The 10,120-nt window shown below is 37.5% G+C and overlaps 1 protein-coding gene across 1 annotated transcript; it reads left to right on the plus strand.

The window, feature by feature from the left end:
* The first annotated feature begins 574 nt into the window (after positions 1 to 574).
* On the plus strand, positions 575 to 9,220 carry LOC148909834 (polypeptide N-acetylgalactosaminyltransferase 10-like). The gene is made up of 8 exons (XM_089033119.1): positions 575 to 1,437; positions 3,556 to 3,722; positions 4,219 to 4,591; positions 4,958 to 5,075; positions 5,736 to 6,056; positions 6,773 to 6,868; positions 7,168 to 7,305; positions 7,536 to 9,220. Exons 1-8 carry the CDS (start codon positions 1,094 to 1,096, stop codon positions 7,710 to 7,712), a joined length of 1,734 nt encoding a protein of 577 aa, XP_088889245.1. The 5' UTR covers positions 575 to 1,093; the 3' UTR covers positions 7,713 to 9,220.
* Positions 9,221 to 10,120: the final 900 nt, after the last annotated feature.

Below are 10,120 nucleotides of genomic sequence, written 5' to 3' on the forward strand. Positions count from 1 at the left end.
TACAGATACTACACCTACTACACCTACTACAGGTACTACACCTACTACACGTACTACAGGTACTACAGGTACTACACCTACTACAGGTACTACACCTACTACACCTGCTACGGGTACTACAGGTACTACACCTACTACAGGTACTACAGGTACTACACCTACTACACGTACTACGCCTACTACACGTACTACACCTACTACAGGTACTACACCTACTACACCTGCTACGGGTACTACAGGTACTACACTTACTACAGGTACTACACCTACTACAGGTACTACACCTACTACAGGTACTACACCTACTACAGGTGCTACAGGTACTACACGTACTACAGGTACTACACCTACTACACCTACTACACCTACTACTGGTACTACAGATACTACAGGTACTACAGCTACTACACGTACTACACCTACTATAGGTACTACACCTACTACACGTACTACACCTACTACACGTACTACACCTACTACAGACATTACGGGTATTATCCGTGCACTACACATACATGCTATAGGTATATATATCATTGGAGTACTATAGCCAGGACATTTGGTGTCCCCATACATGAAGTACCTACCCAACTTCCACTACACGCTTGAATCATCTTTACCGGCGATTAAACCCTCTGTAGAAGAATATCATCTATAACAATCCGCTTACTCGTGGCTACTTGCTATTCTTCCATCCCAACAGTTAGGAAAAGTGCGGTTCCATACTGATATTCAACTGTCTTGGAATCTGGATTGCCGATCGACGTGTACACAGTAATGTAAATGGTCTACTGGGTCTCTACTAGTGATAGATTGAGTTGAATACATCGTTATCTTAGCCAGTAAATTACGACCAAATTCATTCAAGACAAGACGTAAATAGACACTTCTAAGGACTATTTGTGGTTAATTTTCTATTTACCTCAGACTGGATATTTCTAATTCAATCCAAAGTGTTTCCTCGCTTCAACAATTATCCTCATTCTCCTCGTTTACATAAACTGGCCATGGAAAAAAAGCTGTGACAATCGATCTCGTTTGTAAAATCGTCGCCCTCTCTGCGTTGTTTATCTTTTGATTTACAATTTTAACTATGAGATTTACTCCAAAAAGATTTGCCCGTCTAGGGCTTTTGATATTTTCATGCATTGTGCTATATATTATTGTAAATGTAGGGCGACACAAGTCCAATTTAGACACTTTTTCAAACGATGATACCAATGAACAGCTGGGACCTATGTTGTTAATCGACGATTTTGAAACCCCTGAAAAACATAAAATATCGAGAAGTGGCCCAGGTGAAGGAGGAGAGCCAGTAGAGACTAAACCTGCCGAAGAATCGAAAAAACAAGAAGCATACAGTGAATATGGTTTTAACCAGCTTGTGAGTGACCGAATTTCATTGGAGCGATCTATAAAAGACACAAGACATGACGAGTAAGTTTAAGCTTATATATACTTTATGCTCTAATATTTTTTGAGGATATATTATGCCTCATAACGTTATTCATTTTTCATTTCAAAGTGGTCGATCTTAAAAAATATTTGAGTTATCAAAAGCCTCAGGTTAGTTATAACATAATTATAAGCTTTTAGTATAAGAAGCTTTAAAAAGCTTAATGGTGACGCGTGGCAACTACAAATCATTACATTGTTAAGTAAATATTTCTATGAACTAGAGCTAGTTAACAGCTATCTATATACGATGAATAATTTATTCATACTTAATAAAGTAAGTTTTACTGAGCCAATCACCTAGAGCATATTCTACTTTTTGTGTATTTAACAAGAGGGCACCTTCTTATGACTTATGAATATATTAATTAAAAATATTGGGTATTTAACAACTCGGCACCTTATGATTAAAATTGAGATATTAAGATATTGCTTTTACTTTTCTTCTTATTGTATATCTAAATATATCTATATATAGATATAGATATATTCATTTGAATTAGTGGCAAAATTTACTGCCAATGTTTCAATAAATGGTCATTAATTTACTGATTTACTCCAACCAAGGACAATTTAACAATTAATATTTATTCATATTATTCAATCACCTTCTCCTATTTTGATAATGAATTTTTTACAAATATGAAGTAAAGTGTTAATTTGTACAATTTCCAATGAGACGTCATGTTTTTTTTAAGATTGTATCCACGGTTGTATCGTCGTGTACAGGAATTGTCAGGGGAATTCTATTCAAATTCAAATTTCAAGTAATCGGCTAGTAATCGTACCCTACGATAGCATAAATTAAACTATAATAAATATTTATGTACACGCGCTGATGATACATCGTTTAAATATGACTAAAAAATGAGACCACCTAACCGAATTCACTTCATGGTCTAGGGGTTAGGTTTAGGGTTAGGGTTGGGGTTGGCATTGTAATAGTTCTTTGGTGCCGAAGGTACCGAGTTCGATTCTTGGTGTCTTCACTTAATTTTTTTTCTAAGTGAGGAGAACCAAAATTTCTAAGTCCCACTCGTGTGTTTGGAAACCTATGACGTACTTCGTTAATCCGTACACGACGATAGTACCGTATCCACTTTATTAGTTAAAGTTTTGTAAGATACTGAAATATGTATGAGGGAAAGTTCATTTAATATGCCGAGGGGGATTAAGATTACTCATCAAGAACTTTATTTTTTACAGGGCCCTTTTTAAGACTTACTTAATTTAAGAAGCCCCAAACAACCCATGAAAATTTTCAAATTACGATGAAGAGCCCCCCTTGTATGCATGACAAATTTTTAGAGCCCCCCTTTTATTTCCTCAAACATTTTGGTACCCCCCTGCCCACATATCTTTATCACCCCCCTGCCAACATATATTCATATCCCCCCCAACCATGTCTTGATCCCCCCCCCAAAAAAAACCCATGTTTTCATTCCCCCACTCCCCCCCACCCTTGGCATATTTAGTGAGCTTTTTTCCCTAATAATTATTAAGAAAGTTTCCAAGGCCAGTCTTGAGGTAGCTACACTATGCACAGCAGGTGCAAACAACCCAAAAATCAGAATGTTTGAATTATACATAACTATAAAATCCAAAACCATTTTGAATTTAGATAAGGGAAACTTGATCAGTGAATATTTTAGGATTGAATTTTTTACCATTTGGCTGGAAATTATTCAATAATTAAAACCTGCTAACACATATTTTCAAGTTTTGATGACTTCATTACTGATGGCCTCATCAAGACACAAAATCCTTTATATTCCAGGTTCTGTTTATCGGAAAATTATTAAGATTTCAACAAGCTGTTAAACATTTTATAATTTCTTAATAAAGATAACAGCCATAAGTAGGGTGTTGACATGGCACCATTATCAAGCAAAGTGAATTATAAAGTCAATGTCAGTGTCAAGGAGGTCACTACAAATTTGCATAAGGTTAAACAAATAGTTTTGAGCTAAGAGAATCAGACTAAACATTCAAAGTGGGTCTTCTTTGTCTAATTATTAGCATCTTGTATATGGTATATGTAAAAGTTTCTAAATAAATGAATAAATAATTTTAAAAACACCATTTGTTTGTCATTACAAGGTGCAAAAAGCGAAAATACCCTGTCGACTTACCCAAAGCAAGTGTCGTCATAGTATTCCATAATGAAGGATGGTCCACACTTCTACGAACAGTACATACAGTCCTCCTTAGATCTCCAGCGCATCTTCTTCAAGAGATAGTTATGGTGGATGATTTTAGCTCTAAAGGTCAGGATTATTGATGTAATGTCGTACATGTTGTAAGATGCATTGCTAATGTATTGCCTGTATCAATACTTGGGTTTGCATTCAGTACTCATTGTAAGTTCCATCATAAGAATAACATTTAAAAACACATGAATAATTAATAAGCATTTGAATAAATAGCTTGCTATCAATAGATGTCACTTCCGGTAATAGCTGCGTGTTTAATAATGGCTTGTAGAATCTTGGAGGTCGTTTTGATCTCTTTTTTTCTGGTTTAATGTCAAATACAATAGTATGATATTTATACCTTAGTCCCAAGAGGTGAGAGTCACATGAAATACTACTTCACCACTTTGATTCCCACAACTCACATTCCAGTCAAGTTTTCTTGTCTATGCTTAATTAAGGTTTCAGAGTTTACCTCCCTCAAAAATCAAACCTTCGAAAGCAAGGGTACCTTAATATTGTTACAATTAATTATTCAATCTGATATTATTATATTGAATTTTTTTTCCAGAGCACTTAAAAAAGAAGCTTGAGGATTACACAACCAAACTAGGAAAGATTAAAATAGTCCGCACAACTGAAAGAGTTGGTCTGATCAAAGCAAGAGTCATTGGAGCAGACAATTCCATTGGTGAAATAATCATATTCCTTGATGCACACTGTGAAGCTAACAAGGGTTGGCTTCCACCTCTACTAGAAAGGATTGCATTGGATCCTCATACAGCAGTGTGCCCTACAATAGACTTTATCGATCACAATACATTCCAGTACAAACCCATGGACCCTTATATTAGAGGAACTTTTAATTGGAGATTTGATTACAAGGAAAGATCACTCACACCTGAAATGATGGCTCGACGAAAGGATGCTACTCAGCCTGTAAAGTAAGTACAGTTAAACAGGTATAGAACTATGGCCATGTCTTACTTTATATAGCCAATGCTGGAGATTTGGGAGGGGGTGTTGTCTGCTTCCTTAATGGCTCAACAAAGGGATGCTTTTCAGCCGGCAGTACTAAACATATAGCTACTCATGGCCAGATATGATGGCCAGTCACACCAGACTGATCAACATGTAACTGGTCAAGAGGAATGGTCTGAGAGCATGATAACAAAACTGCATACAACAGGGAAGTTCTGGAGCGAGACAGCCTCTGCCACCCAGGGTGAGCTGTCAAGGTCTCGGAAATATGAATTAACATGCCTTACGTAAAAAGACTTAATCACATTTTAAATGACTTTTTTTTTCAGGTCACCAGTGATGGCAGGAGGCTTGTTTGGAATTAATAGACTATATTTTAAAGAACTGGGACAATATGATCCTGGAATGTACATCTGGGGAGGAGAACAATATGAAATTTCTTTTAAGGTATGTTATATTCAAGTGTCAATCCATGCTCAGTTGTCCATCATATTGAAAAATGTGCCCTTTCACAGGAGATGAAAAGGACATCTTTTGATAATAGCAACCTAAATGTTCCTAAACATAAAACATATGTAATATAAAGAAAAAGATACTTTCAGTTCTATTCGTACTTCAAAAGTGAAGCATGCAGTCCTGGGGGGGGGGGGGGGGGGGGGTACTCAGGATTTGGGTAGGGGTGTTCTGCTGGGATTCTGAAAGGGATACCCTGTTTATGACAAAAAAAATCAAATTTGTAGACTCTGTTTATGACAAAAGATATAATTAATTGCACTGAGTTCCTGTTTCAATTATGATGTGAGCTCGCATATTGTTTTTTTTGATGACCATAATAACCAGTTTCGGTCAATACGAAAGTAGAAACCCTGAATATGACAGGAAATTCAGGAAGAACTTGGAATTTGAGTGAAATTGCATACCCTGTTTATGACAAGAAGCTCGAAAAACCATACCCTGTTCAGCAGATCATCCCCGTATAGTCCATATATGGGAGTACCCCCCCCCCCCCCCCCCCCGGCATGCAGTCAATGTATTGTTGTAATAAAATGACTAAAATTTAGATTGATTTTCCTATAACATTACAACTTTCTTTCTGCCCTCTGTTAGCTTTGGCAATGTGGAGGTCAGCTAGAGAACATCCCTTGTTCCAGAGTAGGCCATGTCTACCGTCACCATGTACCTTATACCTACCCTAAACACGATGCCACCCTTGTTAATTTCCGTCGCGTGGCCGAAGTTTGGATGGATGAATATAAAGAGTGGCTGTATGACCGAAGACCAGACCTCAAGAGTGTAGATCCTGGAGACATTAGTGACAGAATTGCTCTCAGGAATAGGTTAAAATGCAAGAGCTTTAGATGGTATTTGGAGAATGTTGCAAACGATACAGTGAAAACTGCGTATGAGCCTCTTAGGGCAAATGGTGCTGTAAGTACGAGATCTTCATTCCTACGGCTGATCTAAATGATTAATAAATTACTTCCTATTAGCCGTTCCGAGGTTGAGAAAAAAAACTGGGTCGTGTTCACATTACAGTGCATTGTAAGACTCTTTTAGAAGACATATTTTTATTCCATATTTCCAAATATTTTTCATATTTGCATTGTGGGTGTGTTTAAGAGGACAAAATGGACTCAAACTTGGAAATATGCCTTCCTAGAGGGTCCCACATTGCACTGTAGTGCAAACTCAGCCAGTTGTCTCCTCAACCTTGGAAAAGCTAATATGTTCCTGCATGCCAAGCCATGGCTGTGACGTTGTCGTTGTCCCAAACGTTTCCGTTTTAAACGAGACTTGTCGTGCACCATCTTTGTGTTCAAGTTGTAGAAGCAACGGGATTCTACACGCAGCATGAAAAGAAATTTAAGAAATCCTACTTTGCGCGACGAAGGAAGTTTGGCCTGCAGCGACAAGTTTTTCCCCCTTCAGTTTCTATTGCATCATTGTGACAACACCTCACCTCACCTAACCTCTTCACTCTCAGTTGCACATAATGCCTGTAGTGCAAAACGTTGCACGATGACTGTTGCCCATATTACAACCAGATAATCTCTGTTACTGACATGGCGCGCGACCTTTTGACAGTTTTATATGAAAGCAGTTCTAAAGTGATTTCATACATATGTGATTTTTTTACTTGACAGATACGTAACCCTGCTAGTAACCTTTGTATAGATAGTATGGGACGTAGGAGTGGCAATGTAGGATTGCAAGCATGTCATGGTCAGCAGGGAAACCAGGTACAGTCTTGTTCATGGTTTATACAAACAAAAGACAGTGAAAAACTGGACAAATATTAAAATGCAAAAAGGTGGTAAAAAGTGAAGAAGGAGAGTCAGTTTAATGATGTTCCTATTCGTAGGCTCAAAATAACCAAAATGCAGGTCATATCTTTTAAGATTAAGACAGCAACAGAAAATAGTAATCTTGGTTTGCCAAATGCGAAATTTCGTTCTCGAGGTTTATTTACATACGTGGATGTAATTATTGTCTAACACTTCCTCGGTATTAACTTAGTATTTTATTATTTATTTTTCAGGCATTCCAATATACTTACATTAAAGAATTTAGGTTCGACGAGACGTGTTTTGACGTCCATGACTACGTGTCTGGTGCTAAAGTAGATTTATTTCCATGTCACGAGATGAAGGGGAACCAAGAATTTGAATATACCAAGGTAAAATCTAAAATCACATCAAAACAAAAAAATTACACTGGTCGTACATACTGAATGCTGGTTGCTATGTGTTTCTATGGTGCGCCTGCGATCCTCGTACGGCCCTAAATTTTCTTAAGATACATGTGAAGTCAAAGCCGCCATGTTGGATAATTTGGGTCTTAGCTCCTTTTGTCGTCATCCAACTTGGCGACTATGTCTTTACATTTCATTCTCACTGTTCGTTTCAGGACAAGAAAATCCGTCATCTTACATCTGGGATGTGTCTATCAGCTGCCGGGCATAACGACTACCCGGTAATGGAAACGTGTTCCAGTTCCGCAGACCAGATCTGGGAGCTCACAATGTCGGATATGTCCGACATACCTCCTCTCTATAGAAAATTCATGAGTATGAAAAAACATTAGACATGGTAGAAACATGGTCATTAAAGGGACCGCTCCTTTTTTACGGGCGTGGGGGGCTAATGGGATTTAGGGGGGAGGGGGCGCGTAAAAAATATGGCATTTAAAGGAGTCTAGTCCAAAAATAATTAGCTAAGCAGAAAACTTTTATTTTTATCCTGTTTTAATGGTGTTTACGTAAAAAATTTAGGTTGGGGAGGAGTCATACATTTTTTACTTGCAATTCACAAAATCCCTCATGCCAGTAAATATGAACGGTTCTTTAAAAACTTTGTTTTCTGAATATTGAATACCGCATAGAGTAGAACTTCTATTACAAGTGGCCATCCCCGAGAATCGTCAAGTGGGCGCTGAATGGGTCGCGGTAAAAAGCTGAAACAGCTGAAAATTATAAAAATCCAAACATTTTAAATAGAGGTTTGCCGCTTAATGGAGATATAAATTAGACAATTGTTTTTGAAATAGCTGTGTGATGTTGGGGACCGCGGAGGGAGCATCATAGCAGGTGGTTGGGCTGAGTTGCAAGGCTTTCTCACTGGTCACTGCGATTAGCTACGTTCAATTATCGTATAATTTAAGACTGTAAAGGATTTAGACTAAAGCCGCACCTGTTCCTGTCTATACCCTTTGCGGTTCCTGTCCATATTAGTAGATACGCATTACCATGGCATTATAGGGTCGATGGAAATACAAAAGAAACAAACAGAGAGCCAGAGAAATGAGGCCGTGACAACATGAAAGATATTTGTCACCGTTTTGATAACATTTTATGCACATTTTTTTAGACCAACTAAATTTTAAAATCTTCTACTTTGCTCCAGGAATATTTTCCGACTCTATTTTTTAAATCTTATTATTTGACCTCAATTCAGAGCAGATAATTAGATTCAAAGACTTTTATCAGCTGTTTGAAAACCAGCAATCTAAACTTTCGCAAACCAGCAATCCATCTGATCTAGGAATGGCCTATCTCCTATGGTATTGCTTTTTGATAAAAGCACATTGCCATGTCGACAATGACCCTTCCCATCAAGCATCAGTGCTTGTTTTAGTAAATAAGTTATCTAATATAGGTGTTGTCAACTATTCAACAGTTTGACCTATAGAGGCTTTGCACGGCGCATACAGCTTGGACTGCCTGTGATTAGATGGCAGGGCCTGGACGGATAAGTTGATAAGTCTATTGGATCGACTCATCCACTGGATAAGAATTTATTCGTTGGATAGCACTATTCGCTTCATACAAACGCGCAAAGAACACTAATAAAATTCCTTTGTTCCTGCCATCTAACATGGCTGCCGTCACGTGATGGTGCAAAGCCTCTATAGTTCAATGTTGATCACTAACAAAATTAACATATTTTTATACTCACCTCGCTCTTAACTTGAAACTCCTGACCTGTTTTAAGCAGCCAAGTTTCCAGTTTGCGTTCCTCATTTATGTACTTTTGAAGCCAAGAAGGTATCTATTTATAAAGTAAAAAGAAAGAAAGAATAAATAGTTTGAGTCATTTGTATATTCTATATTGTGAACAAGCATGGAGACTGCCCAATAATCATCAAAACTATTGATGGTTTTCACAACGGCCATGTTGGAGGAACTTAACAAAAGAATTGTCAATGAATTCTTTTGTTATATCCTCCAACATGGCCGCCGTGTCTTTTGTTATTTAATTCTCTTGGGAATGGTTGAAAACCATCAATAGCAAACAAGTATTAAGGAATAAAGGGTTGTCATAAAGTAGATTCGTATGATTGGGAAACGTACCGTAATGACTTATAGAACCTACATGAAATGAACGACATGCTAAAACACTGAAATGGCTTCTCCATGTTCAAAGAATTCCAAAGAAACCCCTCCGCTTGCACACAGATTTTCTGTGCCAGGCTGTATACAGCAATAGACTCTTTACAAGTGAAGAGCTCAATTTGGAGGACAAAACAAAACAATGTCATCGGCGTAATGTTTTCTCCATTTCAGACCACGTGTCATTCTCTTGAAAATAGGACTATTCGCAGGGTTCATGCTCGCTTGAAATCCTTGAAAAGTCCTTGAATTGAAAACACGTTTTTAAGGGCGCTTGAAAAGCTCTTGAAAATAGTGAAAAACGCCAAAACTCCTGGAATACTCCTTGAATTTAATGCAAATTTAATGCTATTTCTAACTTTCCTTATGAAATAACGATTAAAATTGATTGAAGAGTTTTCGTATATTTTGTAAATAGCCTAGCTGAATATCTGGGTACTTCTGGTAAGAATGCGTAAATTAAAGATCTATTTATCTAAGCTAGTGGCCCCGGCTGAATTAGCCGCACTTTAACACTGAATCAATGTTTAAACCATTTTCTAATACAAAAAACTTTGTCCTTGAAAATCGAATTTTTGTGCTTGAGAAGTGCTTAAAAATTCCT

The sequence above is a fragment of the Actinia tenebrosa genome, unplaced genomic scaffold (genome assembly GCF_029948245.1).
Source record: "Actinia tenebrosa isolate PJP-AT-01 unplaced genomic scaffold, QUT_ActTen_1.0 PGA_scaffold1__47_contigs__length_23844297, whole genome shotgun sequence".
NCBI lineage: Eukaryota > Metazoa > Cnidaria > Anthozoa > Actiniaria > Actiniidae > Actinia > Actinia tenebrosa.

Coding starts and splice junctions, on each gene's coding strand:
- LOC148909834 (XM_089033119.1), top strand. CDS start 1,094: ATGAGATTTACTCCAAAAAGATTTGCCCGTCTAGGGCTTTTGATATTT. Junction 5,076..5,735: donor AATATGAAATTTCTTTTAAG/GTATGTTATATT, acceptor GCCCTCTGTTAG/CTTTGGCAATGTGGAGGTCA. Junction 6,057..6,772: donor CTCTTAGGGCAAATGGTGCT/GTAAGTACGAGA, acceptor TTTACTTGACAG/ATACGTAACCCTGCTAGTAA.